The sequence below is a fragment of the Doryrhamphus excisus genome, chromosome 6, assembly GCF_030265055.1.
Source record: "Doryrhamphus excisus isolate RoL2022-K1 chromosome 6, RoL_Dexc_1.0, whole genome shotgun sequence".
Taxonomy (NCBI): Eukaryota; Metazoa; Chordata; class Actinopteri; order Syngnathiformes; family Syngnathidae; genus Doryrhamphus; species Doryrhamphus excisus.
The window spans coordinates 23,161,913-23,179,322 of NC_080471.1; the positions used below are offsets into that span (position 1 = coordinate 23,161,913).

General features: G+C 40.5%; 1 protein-coding gene across 2 annotated transcripts in view; it reads left to right on the forward strand.

The window, feature by feature from the left end:
• LOC131130994 (large ribosomal subunit protein uL23m-like) overlaps window positions 1–17,410 on the forward strand; it is a 43,554-nt gene that overhangs the window by 889 nt on the left and 25,255 nt on the right. For both annotated transcript variants that reach the window (XR_009130131.1, XM_058075232.1), the window contains exons 2-3: window positions 322–444; window positions 11,684–11,766. Coding sequence is in view for 1 of the 2 variants with exons in the window: in XM_058075232.1 (XP_057931215.1) it covers window positions 322–444; window positions 11,684–11,766 (206 nt within the window). In the remaining variant the exon portion in view is untranslated. The remainder of the gene's footprint in view (window positions 1–321; window positions 445–11,683; window positions 11,767–17,410) is intronic.

A 17,410-nucleotide genomic window follows, 5' to 3' on the forward strand; every position in this document is an offset into this window, starting at 1 on the left:
ACAATTTAGAGTCTCCATTTAATTAAGATAATTAAGTTTTTGGACTGTGGGAAACCAGAGCACCTGAAAAAAAAAAACATACACGATGACAACATGCAAACCACACAGATTTGAACAGAGATTCGAATCCAGATCTCGCTTCGAACCACAATGCCACCGTTTTTGCTGGACTTGAGCTTTGAATTTCTGCGACCAGCCAAGTGCACCTTTTAGTGACTGTTTAGCTAGCTGCTCGTTTGGCATGTTTAGCTATAATATTACTAACATTTTCATTTTCTTCTAAGATGAATGAAGAAAGTTTCCATTCTTCTTTTTTTAAAGGTATCCCCTCTACCAGCTGGGGAACCCACAGCTGAGAATCTTCAGGCCCAACTGGTTCTTGACGCTGGTGAGGCCCGGAAAAGAGCAACCTCCTGACACGGTGCAGTTCCGCATCCCGATGGAGTAAGTTGTTACTTCCTGTGTGTAGAGAGATGCATGGGGCAGGAGGCCAGGCTAATTGGCATGGAATTGACACGGATAAAGATTTAGTTTTCACAGTTCTGTGCATGTATAGAACATGTATTATACATGAAAAAGTGCCATAATGAAGAACATGGATGAGAATCAAAAAGGAAATAATATTGGAAAAACGTGCAATAAACTAAAAATCTGCAACATATACAGTAGTTTGATCATCCAACTTTGCAGTAGTACACATTCACATATATATTTCCATTCAATTAATTATACAAGAAATAGTACAGTATTATGTCATGAAATTTAATTTATTTATAATGAAAATGTCATTTTTTAGGGTGAATGTTTTTGTTTTTTTAATTATTAATTTGTTTTCCTGGGACTTATTAGATAACCTGCACTCTGCATTATGGCCACAAGGTGGTGTGACAACCTCAATGACAGAAGTCAGACCCATCAATCAGTTCTCCAGAATCCTTTCAGCACCTTAAGGTCGTCTTGACTGAGATGTGTTGCAACAATGATTTGTGAAAAGGCTGACACAGGCAATATAATGGGAAATGAAGTCGAAACTATTTATTTGGGGCTTTAGGACTGTCTGCCAGACGTCACACTTTGTTACCTACAAGTGCCAATATTAATATTAACAGAGGTAAGGAAAGCAAAAATCGTCATTTTCTGAGAAACACCTTTTGGAATATGTTATACAGACCTCAACTTTATCCCACCTTATTTCCTGCATTAATACTCAAGGAATATTAGGCTATTCCATATATATATATATATATAGTATATTTCTCCTAAATTACTGGGTAGTATAATGCAACAATCCGTTAAGTTTTGGATGATTGGAATCTGACACCTTATAGTTGAGCCATCATGCAATCAAATCAGTGATAAATCCTGAGCATATGAAGTTTTAACACCCCCTAGCGTCTTTTTAATGTACTACACTTTTCGTGTCTGTGACTGTATTGATGTTACAGGTGGCTCTTTTGATAGCGGCCTTAACTGCAGTGTGGCCCTCAATAACAAGTTGGACACCCCTGCTATAGGCGATAAAGTGAATTAGTGTAATATCTAGTAATGTATCTCATTATTTATGAATTTATTTTGGATAACTGTGCTCTACGGTGTTTCTTTTTAGGATAGTGCAACGCCGTCCCCATTTCTACAGCACAGAACCGATTTTTTTTTTTTTTTTACGATATCCATGAATCCATTATTTATTCAACAAATGTGAGCTTTATGACAGTGAAAGCTTTTATTACTCTTAACACGGCCAGTGTTTGTGCTTGATAAGTCGTGGTAATGCCGAGCTGCTGTTAATGAGCAATGTTGGCGTTCTCAGGGTAAGAACACAATGCGGTCTTTGTCTCCAAAAGCCGCTTTCACCCGTTCACTGCTAACTTGAACTTATATTGACATTTTCTGACGGAGGAGGAGTTTTGTGAGGAAAGACATTTTTTAATCGCTGTCGCCACTCTCTGCTCCCAAAATGTAGAATATTTTGCATAGTCCATTCACGTGATGGCTCTCTGATGTAGTCCATCATGCCGTGGACTTGTTGAAATTATTAGCTCCAAGTGAAGACATAAAATACTTGAAATGCTGGATTTTTGTCTATAAAGAGGGCACAATATATTTTGCACTGTATTAAACTGCACTCTCTATGAATGTACATAATTTTTGTATTTACTTTGCGGTATTTACTTTCCATATAGCAAAATTTGGTCATTCATTTTCAATGGAAGCTGCACAAGAGGGCGGTTATTGCCAAGTGAATATTCATACATGTTAATCTTTGTGCTCGTGCACATCCTTGTGCACACGCTGGCTTGAGACACGATCTCTGAAAGTAAAAAAAAAAAAAAAATTCAACCCTTCATCACCAGTCGTTACCAATGTGGCCAGAAAATAATACTTGCCATGTCAGATTTTGTAGAGCTGTTTGACATTCATTCATTCATTCATTTTCTACCGCTTTTCCTCACGAGGGTCGCGGGGGTGCTGGAGCCTATCCCAGCTGTCTTCGGGCGTAAGGCGGGGTACACCCTAGACTGGTCACCAGCCAATCACAGGGCACATATAGACAAACAACCATTCACACTCACATTCATACCTATGGACAATTTGGAGTCGCTAATTAACCTAGCATGTTTTTGGAATGTGGGAGGAAACCGGAGTACCCGGAGAAAACCCACGCATGCACGGGGAGAACATGCAAACTCCACACAGAGATGCCCAAGGGTGGGATTGAACCCTGGTTTCCTAGCTGTGAGGTCTGTGTGCTAACCCCTAGACCACCGTGCCGCCTGTTTGACATTTCTAAAAAAAAAAATATTGACATATGTCAATATTATTTATGTTTATGATGTACTTTTGAGTTTATCTCTGATACTAGCAAGAGTACTCGATGCACACCGCCCTCTTTTTCTCATCTGAACTACTTTGATATCCCCAAATTCTCTCCAATTCTCACAGCCATTGAAAACCTTGTAATTCACCGTGGATGCGCGCGCACCGCTCAGTGGTGTCGCTCGCCACAGATTGCCATCGTCAATTCCCCGCGCTAGGGCGTGAGGTAGTGAGGTTTAACAAAGATGCTATCACACCGCTACGAGTTAGCATCTGTTAGCACATACGCACTACGCTTGTATTGGTTTTATTCTGTTAAAACTGGTAAAATTAGGAAAAAATGTAAACGTTTAGTAGTGGCATGCCTGTCATTGCCTTCCCCGCCTTCACCTTGGAGACCCCGCCTCCTGCCTGATTGTGTTCAGGTGTCCCTCATCACCTGATTTCCTGCCGACTATTTATTGCCTCTGATTCCTCCTGTCTGGTGCAAGTTTGTTGTACATTCATGTCTCGTCCGAGCAGTCCTTGTTATCGCCTCGCCTGGTTTTCGACCTCTTCTTCTGCCCGTCGCTCTTGGATACCTTTGCCTTATTGGACTGACTTCCTGTGTACCGACCTTCACACTCGTGTAGAACCTTAGCTCGTGTAGTGGCTGCCAATTCTGCCTTTGGGTCCTCCTTCCACGTCCCGCCTTGACAGTGGTTTATAACATGTTTTGAGCTGATGTTTTGGGGCTTCTTTGCTTTATTAAGTAAATACAGTAAACCTCGGATATATCGGACTCGGATATATCGGAAAATCGTTCACAACGGACAGATAAAAAAATAACCGATTTTTCTGTAATGCATTTCCAATAAAAATTCATTGCATATATCGGATTTTTTATAACAGATTTCGCCTATTTCGAACAAAATCTCCAGTCCCGTTCCAATGCATTTCCATTAAACTTCCCTGGCATATATCGGATGGCCGCATCGTTATGCTAATTTTGTTGATGTCACCGGCTATTGTCTTTCTCCTGGCTCCAGATTTAGGACAAATATAAAAGTGAGTGACGTCAATAATACTAGCACAGCAGTGAATGAGATCTTAACCTCACTATTGGAAATAACGTAGGCCTGACGGGCGTAACAGGGCCTAGCTTAATTAACAATTTGTTATGCTCAGAGTCCAATAAAGTTAAATTCTCATTACCTTACGTCTCTTTTCATTGCCCAGTCCAGGTACATTGGAAACATAGTCAAGGAAGTGCCTTTTTATAACGGATAAAATCCGATTCACGCATATACCGGATATAAATCCGATATATGCGTAAAACGGACATTTTCCGGTATACGCATATAACGGATTTCGCTTATATCGGACAAAACCAGTGGGAACAATTGAATCCGATATATCCGAGGTTTACTGTACGACCAAAATTCTATTGGTAACCAAGGTTGTAACGGTTAGTAGCCAAAGAAGTATCGAAAAGTCAGTCAGTTTAGTTCCAATCTCTGGGTGTTGTTTAGCAAATAATCAGATGCTCTTGGGTTCTCTCAGACGCTTGGGTTATCCATTCTGCTATTTCCATCTGTACTTACCAGAGGGGAGTATTTCTTCTAAGCTTCTAAGTCTTCGGATTGTTCTCCGATCCTTTGTGCCGTGTTAGCATTTCCTCTTTGCTCTTGTACGAACGTCATCAAATTTCTTGGTTTCCTCCCACCACACTTTAGTTCTTCACCTGGCATGGCTAACGACGCGTAACACACTTAACACGCACACACAGTACACAAACGGTGAACGGTATGTTCAGCCTACTCCCCCCCCAATCACATTTTATGCTACTATCCTGGCTAATAACTATGAAACCAGAACATGCGGTGGTGTTTCCCTGTAATCTGACTTGAGAAAACCGAGCCTCCTTCACAGCAACCACCATTGTCTGCCAGCTGTACAATACCTGTTAGATCAAACGATGCTCCTATCGCCATGGCGAACGCTCTTTGTTTGCTCGTTCCACTTCACCAATGCATGACTGAAGTTGGAAACCAGGTCCCTTTTCACGCTAATTAACCTCTCTTTGTCACGGTAGGGTTTAGGTTAATTAAGGAATGTAACCACTGCTTGATACTGACTGTTTTTGTTGATTAAATCTCAGGAGGACAGCTTAAACTTTTCTGCACTTTTTTCATATTAAGAACATGTACTTGTGTCACCTGATGAAGAGTTCTCTGGAGGTCTACTGTTCAGGTCCAGATCAGTGCATTACCGCTAAGTCTGACTGTGTAATTTTCAACTCATTGTTGACCAAACCTAGAACTCAAAGGTCAAAGAACAAATCAATACAGGTTGCTCGTCACCTTTCTTAGAAGTGACAATGTTGTGCTTGTGGTGCCGTGTAACAATCAATACCTTTCAGGGCTCGACAATAACGATGTACCGATGGCCCGGGGCGAGTTAAAACAAAATTCAAGTAAAATGCAAGTAAATCCAATCAGTGATATTCCCGTCGGGCAAGTGCCCTAAAAGCAGTTCTTGTTGGGTGTTAGTAAAAAAAACACGGACTGCGTAATTCCGGTGGTAATTTGCAAACCAATTCTTGCAAATCTTGAAATGGACCGATCAGAATCGTTTATTTAGACCGCGGTCCGTAGTTTACCCACACCCGTTCTTGTTCGCGATCAACCAATCAGCGATGGTTTGACTAGGAAAACATCTATCATGGCGTCCCTGCCAACATGGTCTAATTCTTCAACAACTTCTGGAGGAAAACACCAAAAACCGATGAAGCAGTGCCTCCTATTTTATTAGCGGCAGCAAATCAAATGATGGCACAGGTGAGTGAATCACATTGCTGTGACAATTTTAAAATAAATCCTTTATTATTTAATAAGCACAATGTTTATTCAATCATGAATGTACTTTTATTTATCAAGGCAAAGTGCCTGGAAGTCTCTTGACAATCCAGATTTCCATGCAACGTCATGATCTATGTAGGAAAACAACCACAAGAAATGAGATTTCACAAAAATTAGATGATATTATGGCAGTCTTTTCATTTTACATGGGGAAGTAATTTTTGTTTTTAATGTAGAGACCTGCCTTTTTTTTTTTAAAGACGATGTGTTTTAAATGAAACAGCCATGTTGGCTTGTATGTCAGTGGATCTTGTATACGCTACATCAGAGTGTAAGTCCATTTACTACACACACACACGGCTACTTCATGATTAGTAAATCCTTCACTGTTAACTGAGGGCGCCTCAAGATTGAGCAGGCAGGTACAGGACAAGTGTTCCCTCGATCTATCAGGCCGAGCTTGGCCCTTTTGAAGAACTGCACTCTGGCAAGTTGAGTGTCCGTCTGCACTGCCCATTGTTTTCTGCGTCCTGCATCCGACTGTCATGTCCGGCTTGCAGTCTTTGTTTGCAATTTTCTCCCCAACAAAACCCACCATGTCGAAGAAATGTCGTCTACCCAAAAGGCAGAGGAGAATTCTAACCATCCCACATTTTAGACATGTTTAAGGAATGTAAAAGTCACGCGGTTGTAGGGCGTGGAATACTGTAAATGCGTCTTTGACTCAAAGGAGCAATGTGTTTTAACAAGGACACAAAAACGCTACAGTTCAGCCAGGATGACACCAGGACAAGAAGGCATGGTTACATGAATGAAATAACATGTGAGTCGCTTAATGATTTCTTGTCTCCAACCTGTGGGTTTGTGTTTAAATAAGACAGAAACGTGAGGACATGTTAATGCATGTCTGAGAAAAGTTTATAAAGATTAGATTAGATTCAACTTTATTGTTATTGCTCATGTCACTTGTACAGGGCAACAAAAGGCAGTTAGCATCCAACCAGAAGTGCAATTTTTATAAGTACATTAGTATGGACAGATCTATGTAAATAAAACTATACAGGCTATGACTATAATACAGTGAGGATATGTACAGGGATATAAATGACTATAATATGGCTATTGTAGATTATACAGATTATAAACAGTATGGGTATGACAATATATAATAACAGTAATATATACAGTATTGCAATGGAGTGACTAGGGTATGGAAATGACTATAATATGGCTATTGTAGATTATACAGATTATAAACAGTATGGATATGACAGTATATAATAGTAGTAATATGTACAGTATTGCAGTGAAGTGACTAGAGTAGAGTATGGTTATCGCAGATTATATAAATTATAAACAGTATGATCAATGAATCAACAGATAGTATATGTACAATAGTGCAATAGTACAATAGTGTATGGTGTATAAAGTGTATGGTGAAGGTTTTACAGTCTCAAAACATATTTAATAAATATGGCACACAAATACAGTTGGCTACTAATTGCGGACTATTTTGGGAACCTATCCCCGTGATGAATGAGGTAACTGTATTCTTATTTTGCACTTACGTTATATACGTTGACTTTGTACTTAATGCCAACATTTTTGAAGCCCTTTGAGATAATTTGGAATTAATCTTGGAGTGGAGCATACCAAGATCTAGACCACGTCTCTAATGTGACTTCTGTTCAACCTCTCTCTGATCTATTAAAACCCAAACAGTAAATCTAATCCTTCACACACCGCTCTTATATTGTCAACTTCTCAGCTGTCTTTTCTCTCATTAAGTCTCACGTTCCTCAGCGGGGATCCCTCTAGACAAAGTCTGCTATTATCATCTTAATACTTGGGGTTGAGCAATTTCTGTGGCGGGTATTGTCTGCTAGGTTGGAGTTTTGAGGTAGCGACTGTGCTTATCTCCACCCACACCTGACAATAGAGCAGACAGACAATGAGGACTGGCTTTTGTTTTTCAACCTTTCATCTGCGCAGAAAACAACTCTCCTGTTGCATTCTCGACACAAAACCACGGCGACACGATCTACTTTGATGTCACCATGACTATGCATATCTTGTATGTACTGTATGAGAAGAAATACTGTGTGTTAGACTGTCGCTTACGACAATATTTGCAATATTTAGACCAGGGGTCTCAAAGTCAATTTACCTGGGGGCCACCGGAGCTAGGTTCTGGGTGAAGCCGGGCCGCATCAGGTTTTCAAAAAAAAAAACAACCCCAAAACGCATTTATTAAAAACTGAAAAAAAAATCAATAAAAAAACTATCTTCAATGCTTTTGCTTCTGCTATACCCTTTTCTATACACTTTTTCAGTACTTTGGTTCCGGTTTTCCACACCAAAATATCTGATAAAACATTCCACTGTTTTCAATATCTTAATTTTTATTTTTCTATACACAAAATAAGATAAAAAATGAACAAATTAAGAATAAAGACAATAAATCAATCAATCAGTAATAAATAAGTAAAATAATAATAAAACAGCAAATAAGAAAAACGTAAGAAACCACATACAGTTGGTAGAGAAATTATTTTTTTCAGATTCAAATGTACAGTATTAACAGTTATTTAACCTTTAACATGAACATTAATGAAACTTAATAATTTGACCCAATTAGCAAGTTAGCATCGCACTCAGTTCCATCTAACTTTAACAACATGTTTGATGAGATGCTTTATCTTGACGTGTATTTTATTCCAAATCATTTCCTGCATTTATTTGTACCCAGCGTCATAAGCCTTTAGCTTCATTGCTAATCCAAAGCTAAACAGGGCGGGGTAACAGGGTAGGGCGGGGAAAAATCATGTTAATTGTGTCCGGTGTGCACACAGCTTTAAACTGTCATTTCACCATTAAACTTTGGTATCAAGGCGGGGGGCCTCAAACTAGCGTCTCGCGCGCCGCATTTGGCCCGCGGGCCGCAATTTTGAGACCCCTGATTTAGACATTCCAAAAAGACGTATTGATGGTCAGAAGACATGCGTATTGCATATTAGTCGTCGCTCTCACCGTACCATCACTGCAGTGCAAAGCGAATGTGTTTTCAGTGGGTGTTTAAATACGCCGTCTTAAACGGTGCACATCCAAAGGGATATGCCCTTTCACCTACCACAGTCATAGTCTTTCAGTGCACAGGTGTAATCAGACCACCTTAAACTACTTGGAACTGATACTCCTAATCTTCTCGGCTGAGCGAGAGGTAGTACACATTATAGAAACACCCAGATTCTTAAAGGTCACAGCAGTGGATGGATTTACATGTAGGATTTTCATGTCAGAAGAATACAAGTTCATCTGTATGTGTGGCAGAATTGGACAAACAAAAAGAATCTGTCGAAAACAAATGCATTTTTTTTTATTATTCAGGACTCTACATTAAAAACAAAAATGACTTTCATATGGGGAATCCTTAAGGTGAGAACTACTTGCCCCATGTAAAATGTAAAGACTGCCATAATGATATCTAATTTTTGTGGCATCACCTGAGAATCTCTAAAGATGAAATGATTCTCATTTCTTGTGGTTGTTTTCCTACATAGATCATGACGTTGCATGGAAATCTGGATTGTCAAGAGACTTCTAGGCACTTTGCCTTGATAAATAAAAGTACATTCATGATTGAATAAACATTGTGCTTATTCAATAATAAATGATTGATTTTAAAATTGTCACAGCAATGTGATTCACTCACCTGTGCCATCATTTGATTTGCTGCCGCTAATAAAATACTTGTTTAGGAGGCACTGTTTCATCACTTATTGCTGTTTTCCTTCACAAGTTGTTGAAGAATTAGACCATGTTGGCAGGGACGCCATGATAGATGTTTTCCTAGTCAAACGATCCCTGATTGGTTGATCGCAAACAAGAACGGGTGTGGGTAAACTACGGACCGCGGTCTAAATAAACGATTCTGATTGGTCCATTTCAAGATTTGCAAGGATTGGTTTGCAAATTACCACCGAAATTACACAGTCCGTGTTTTACCAACACCCAACAAGAACCGCTTTTAAAACTCTTCACAGTATGACATGCCAAAGTACACTTGCTCGACGGGAATATCACTGATTGGATTTACTTGCCCCAATTTTGTTTTAACTTGCCCCGGGCCATCGGTACATCGTTATTGTCGAGCCCTGATTATACATTTTTTATTATTTAACCAGTGACCTCTTGTGGAACTGATATTACTGTAGATTTATCTTTTTAAGGGGAACTGGGAGCAACCATTTTTCAACCAATGTAACCAATATAATACAATAATGCAGCTCATGTAAGAACACCACCACCACCGACAGATTGTACGAATAAATTCTAGCACAAGTTGCATAAAATTGTCGTAAATTTTCATGTCGCTCAACAGACATTAATGACCGTCATAGCTTGGTTTTTCAAAAATCCATTAATCGATGAATTGCTGTTTCATGGTTGATTATTATGGACAAGTCATGTGTAATATTCTAGTCAGTGGGCATCAGTAAAGACACAAGTGAGACATGACATTAAACCAGGAATTTTCGGGATGTGGAAAACAGATATCCATCATGTCGTGGATAGTTTTGCATTGGAATGGTTTGAGTTATGCAGGGCATGAACCTTTTTTGGAGAAATTTCCCATTACAGCAACGAGATCCTAATTGTTCGTTCTTAGGAGAGCCTTAATTGCATGTCAGAAAAAAGCTAAGAACTAAAGGATATGGATAAGCAACTACAGTAAACCTCGGATATATCGGATTCAATTGTTCCCACTGGTTTTGTCCGATATAAGCGAAATCCGTTATATGCGTATACCGGAAAATGTCCGTTTTACGCATATATCGGATTTATATCCGGTATATGCGTAAATCGGATTTTATCCGTTATAAAAAGGCACTTCCTTGACTATGTTTCCAATGTACCTGGACGCGCAGGCAACGCTGCAAACGCTGCAAATGACGTCGTATAGCGGCCTGTCACGATTCGGCGAATCGGAGCGCCACGATGCGGCCATCCGATATATGCCAGGGAAATTTCATGGAAATGCATTGGAACGGGACTGGAGATTTTTGTCCGAAATAGGCGAAATCCGTTATAAAAAATCCGATATATGCAATGAATTTTTATTGGAAATGCATTACAGAAAAATCTGTTCTTTTTTATCTGTCCGTTGTGAGCGAATTTCCGATATATCAGAGTCCGATATATCCGAGGTTTACTGTATAAGCAATCACAACCGATTGGCATGATTATCACAGCAAAAATATGCACAAACCTTTAGCATTTTCAAATAAATGCGTGCAATTGTTGTGGAAAAGGAAAAACTACCTCACCCTGAGGTCGAAGGAATCTGTTCATATAATATTTTGGTTTGCCTCACTTAATATTGTCCCAACAGTCCAAGGTATTGCGTTGTATCCTGAAATTTAAACATGCACATTATCGCATTCAATCAAAGAAGCACAAGTGATAAGATGCAATATCCGAGGTACTTATGTTAGACCTCGGCGTCGCTATAAAGCTCTTTGTCAGACGCATTTGGGAAGTGCTCTCTACCAGGCTAATACAATTGGCTAAATTGATTAGCAGTTAAAAGCCTTTCTTTCTCTGGTCAAAGCAGTGCGTTTTAGAAATGCTGCCCTATTGGGCTACCATGAGCTTGGATGGTCCAGCAGATTGGCTGATGCCAGGCCGGCTTCCTGTATAGGGTTTCACTGTGCAGGATCAATACATGCAGACGGCTAATTAGGTCAAGACCATCACATTTCTCTTCTGGATTTTTATGCCTCAAAGGATAAGACCCGATATACATTATGCTTATTGATTTGATGTTTATGTATTTCAGTACAGTATGTAATATTACAGCAGATTTGATGTAAATATCACCGCCTGGCCTCCATTAGTTCTATAGAGAAACATTTAACACTGAAGCCAAAAGCTTTATAATAATAATAATAATAATAACCTTTGTTTTATTCTCTCCCACTCTCTGTACCTCCCTGTGTGTTTTTACATCTGTGTGACTTGGTTAGGATGACAAAGAATGATGTAAAAAACTACCTGGAGAAGATCTATAATGTCCCAGTGGGAGCGGTCCGCACCAGGATACAATTTGGTGAGTGTCTTTTCTATTTTGGCCAAACTTAAGCGAGACCATTTTATTGCTTTCTACGCATCAAATTCGGTGTGATTGTAAATCCACAGTTAAGGGACGTTGACTTGCTCAGTGGTACTTGGACTTCACGTGGGGTGGGATACTCCAGGCCTTGAATAGAACCTATAAGTACACTTCAGGGCTGCATCTGTAGTTCAGAAGGCAACGGATGCGAATGGAGGGGCCCGGCAGAAGCAGGCAAACCTGCTTTTCATTCATTTTTAGTGAATAATGTGAAAAGACTAGAAATAAATGCATCGTGAAATACAAACCGTACAGCCTTCGTTCGTGTTCATTTTCTCTTTCTTGGTTGTTTTGTTGCTTGTTCTACTTGAAGCGCCAATGCGTCAATACAGAGTCGTGGAGCGTAGTCGCAGGAAAAACATGTCCTCAATGAGGTTTTTTTCATGTATCATTTATACCAGTAAAAGTCATTTTCATTGGAAGAATTTATACTGGGCCTCACAGCTTGGAGACCCGCGTTCGATTCCACCCTCTGGCATCTCTGTGTGGAGTTTGCATGTTCTCCGGGTACTCCGGTTTCCTCCCACATTCCAAAAACATGCTAGGTTAATTGGCGACTCCAAATTGTCCGTAGGTATGAATGTGAGTGTGAATGGTTGTTTGTCTATATGTGCCCTGTGGCTCCAGCACCGCCCGCAAAGCGGTAGAAAATGAATGAATGAATGTTGGTATAGTTGTTTCGATATTCAAGCTGTAACAATAGCAAAAAAATATTTTCAAAGTAGTGCTAGAAAATGTATCTTCTCACAAAAAGCTGGTTTCCCATTTTTAGTTGGGAACTGATATTTTCTTGAAACTTACCAATGTTCAACCCTCGTCAAGAAAGCGGCAGAAAATGAATGAAATAAAAATCTTTGTCGCGCCACAAGAAATCGGCGTCAAGTGTCCACCAAGTGGAACCAAATGTCACAAACAATCCGCCTATTGGAATCCACTGGAATGTAATGGCGCGAGCCAAGTTGTGCCAATCATGCTTAGGAGTCCACTGGGCCGGCGCCAGTTAGTGCCAGTTCGTGCCAAAGATTATGTGATTGGTGCGTAGTGGCGCCGAATAACGGCAACATGCCGAGCGAACATTAATTCGCCGCCACAGCAAGCCACTACGCGCCAATCACATAATCTTTGGCGCGAACTGGCACCAACTATATGTGCCCTGTGATTGGCTGGGATAGGCTCCAGCACCCCTCGTGAGGATACGCTGTAAATGACTGAATTCATTTATACTGGTTTAGAAAAGGGCGGCACGGCGGTCTAGTGGTTAGCGCACAGACCTCACAGCTAGGAGACCAGGGTTCAATTCCATCCTCGGCCATCTCTGTGTGGAGTTTGCATGTTCTCCCCGTGCATGCGTGGGTTTTCTCCGGGTACTCCGGTTTCCTCCCACATTCCAAAAACATGCTAGGTTAATTAGCCACTCCAAATTGTCCATAGGTATGAATGTGAGTGTGAATGGTTGTTTGTCTATATGTGCCCTGTGATTGGCTGGCCACCAGTCCAGGGTGTACCCCGCCTCTCGCCTGAAGACAGCTGGGATAGGCTCCAGCATCCCCTTCGACCCTCATCAAGAAAGTGGCAGAAAATGAATGAAAGAAAAATCTTTCGGCGTGAAGTGTCCACCAAGTGGAACCAAATGTCACAAACAATCCGCCTATTGGAATCCACTGGCATGTTGTGGCGCGAGCCAAGTTGTGCCAATCATGCTTAGGAGTCCACCGGGCCGGCGCCAGTTAGTGCCAGTTCACGCCAAAGATTATGTGATTGGAACTGGCACCAACTATATGTGCCCTGTGATTGGCTGGGATAGACTCCAGCACCCCTCATGAGGATACACCGTCGAAAATGACTGAATTAATTTATACTGGCTTAGAAAAATTATTCACCCAACCCTCCAGAAAAATCATGTGATCATCATCATTTTTTTAAAGGGACATTGACTTTAATTGGGTAGCAAACAGCAATTTCCATTCCCCAAGCCCCACTGCCTGAACTACTATACCTCAAAGGGATGCTTAGCTATGTGTGAAGTGAGGGAGTATACCAAACCAAACAGGGTTAATCGTATACAGTAAATGATTCGCATTTTTTAAAATAACTCTGCTGTTGATTGTTAACAGCTACAAGTCTCAATCTTTGCCCGTCCGCCTGCGTACTGTTGTTGACAGGCGCTGGAAACCCCGGCTCACTGTAAACATGCTGTCAAAACAACATCTAAACCCAAAGTATGCACTGTGCAACATCTTTTTATGAACTGACTGTAAATGTCATAAAAAATACCATATTGTGTGTGTGTGGTCGGGAACCACATTTTAAATGGAGGGGAAGAGAAATTTTCTTCGATGCACCACTGACGCTGACAAAACAGAAGAAGGGAGTCCGAAAGAAGTGTATAAATGTAAGTAATTAAGCATAATTATTGAATTTCATAGTAACAACACTTTTTTTAGATATGTTTTTTTCGTCATACCATGTTTTGAATTGTTGGTTGTCGCTAGTTATAACAAGGGGGCAAACACAAATAAGCTATCTACTGCATTTCATGAACGATTAGACCAATCAGACAGCAGCTACATTAGCCTATTAGCTGTAAGTTGTATTCTAAAATGAGCTAGCTCCTGCTGCTATTGTATAAGCTACATTACATGAATGAATTGTACTGTGACATTTGCGTTTTATATTAGTCGTCTAGTCACTCATGCAACACCGTACATTCTTATGGTAAAATATGCTTATTTATTGTGTTCAGTGTACAGTATCAATGGTCAGGAACAAGGTAAACAATATGGACAGCATTTCAGACTATCAAAGTTGATCAAACGTTTTGGAATCTAACTTTGTCCACATCAATTTACTACACACTATGACATTATTATTCATTCATTCATTCATTTTCTACCGCTTTTTCCTCACGAGGGTCGCGGGGGTGCTGGAGCCTATCCCAGCTGTCTTCGGGCGAGAGGCGGGGTACACCCTGGACTGGTCGCCAGCCAATCACAGGACACATATAGACAAACAACCATTCACACTCAACATTATTATTATTATTATTATTATTATTATTATTATTATTATTTTATGTACTATGAGTTAACAGTTGAACCCCATCCATTTTGCATATTTGTCAATCCTGCACGAGATGCTGAGCCTACTGAGGTCAAACCATCAGAGGAGCACCACAAAATGTCATTCTGGACTTCGGAACAATCTGGTAGAGAACAACAACGCTGGAGACGGAGGCCAAAATTAGTTTTTTTTAAACCTCAGGAGAATGGCTGATTAAGTTTTTATATATTTGTTCATAAAGTTCATGTTGTATATTTGATACATTTTATTATTGTTATTTGAGGCCTATTTTTGTACATAAATGTCAGTTTGTAAAAATATGTTCCTTTTTATAAAAAAAAAAATCCTGTGTTAAGCTATTAAAACGGGAAAAGCATAGAAATTAATGTGCTTTATTTTGCGGTAGGAACCATTTATTATAAACGCTTTAATTGGTGCGTCTGCTTACGTCACAGCAACTAAGCGGTGAAGGGTGATGATGTCATGAGAATCAAGTGGCGTCCCATTTCTTAGTGGCTTCTTCCCCTTGGCGCTCGGTTTTAAGAGGTAAGGGGAGAACACGAAGACGAAGGGCTAAGGGACGGAATTGGGACCCCCGTAGAAGAGTGGATGGGAGAAACGGTGACATGCGGTCCCGAGACGAAAGACCCCGTAGTGCGTCAGGGAAGGTACCCCTATCTTATGTCGAGAGTTCCACTCCCATTTAAAAGCACCAAGACAGGAGGAGGCGGAAAAGAGTGAGGGGTGCAAATGACCCTTTCTTCCCTCCATGGGTAGCAGGGCTATTTTGGAAGGAGTTGCCATGGATACCCCTTCTGGTCTGGGATTTGTAATGTGATATCTGGCTGCCAAACCACAATCTCTAAAGTGGGAGAAAATGGGAGTGCTTGCATTTTGCAAGTGTTTTATGAAAGCATTGCCTGTGTCTCCGTATGTGTTTGGAAAGGATTACCTGAACTTTTATGTTTTTTCCCATCATGCTTTGTGATGTTTAGTAGTTTTGTTGTTAATGGACGGACAAGTAAGTGTCTTATCCAGTCATATTTCCCTGCGGATTTCCTCGGCTACTTAACCACAAAGACACGCACACACAGCGACACACATCTTTACCTCTTGTTCCCCCTCCCAAACAGGGGCCTCCAAGTTAGATTGGGGTGGGAGAGTATTAGTCTTTTACAACTCCGCTCAGGGCTTTCCCTGAGCAGTGGGCTGCTTTTCTGCTGATGTACCCGACACACGCACGTTCACTAATGACTTACCGCAGCGGAATGTTTTTCATGTTATAAACTGTACCCATGGCGATGGCATTTTCACCGTGGCTCTTTTGACTTGTCTGTCAACAAGCTGTCGAAAGGATTCGAGCGTTTTGATGACCTGGTCATTCACATTGACGTTCTGTTTTTTTTCTATGGAAATTGCTCCTCATTAAAAAAAAAAAAAACACCCTTTTGATTTATGTATGTTATGCAAAGCTGCTAAAAATGCTGCTAAACACACGGCGGGCATTTCAATTCCCCCAAGTCCCCTGTCTTCTCTCCACTTTGGTGAGGTCTGACAAGAAAGACCATGATGTCATCATCATCATCATCGTCTCCAGCTGGGGAAGAGGTTAACTTTCACTCCCTCGTCATCAAGTTCAGGCTCTTGTTTTTTTTTTTGACAGATGCAAACGATGCACATGAAAACAAACTAGTGCATCCTGCATGTTTTTTTGTTTTTTTTTCAGACTTGAAGATTTATTGATCATAATAGCGCTGCACTTGGCCGTCACCATCCAATTCCATTCTGAATGACTGAATTGTGACTGTCACTAATTGTTTTGTGTAGCAGCAACATTATTTATTATGACTGATGACTGAAGATGTGCTAAACTTGTCATGCAACTGACCAATGCCTACATAAAATTATCAGATATTTTTTATCTATATACTATATCTAACCTGATTATATCAGATGTCTTAGACATCGCTGTTGATATTGGATTTTCTCAAAACAGTTTAAGGCTTATTTTCTACCGCTTTTCCTCACAAGGGTCGCGGGGGGTGCTGGAGCCTATCCCAGCTGTCTTCGGGCGTGAGGCGGGGTACACCCTGGACTGGTGGCCAGCCAATCACAGGGCACATATAGACAAACAACCATTCACACTCACATTCATACCTATGGACAATTTGGAGTCGCTAATTAACCTAGCATGTTTTTGGAATTTTGGGAGAAAACCCGTTGGAATTGAACCCTGGTCTCCTAGCTGTGAGGTCTGCACGCTAACCACACGACCACCGTGCCACCCGACTTATTTACAGTGATATCAAAATATATACAAAATATCTGTCCATCTGCATTAACTCTTGTCCTATTAGAGTCACAGGTAAGCAGCTGAATGCTAAAAATAGAAAGTATGAAATTAATTTTTGTATTGTTATATTTATATTATCTGTATCGTGAGCCATATATTACAAATCTTCTATCGTGAAGTACCCTGAGCCCTACTGTCAACCCTCCAGTTTTCTCTGTAAAAACTACC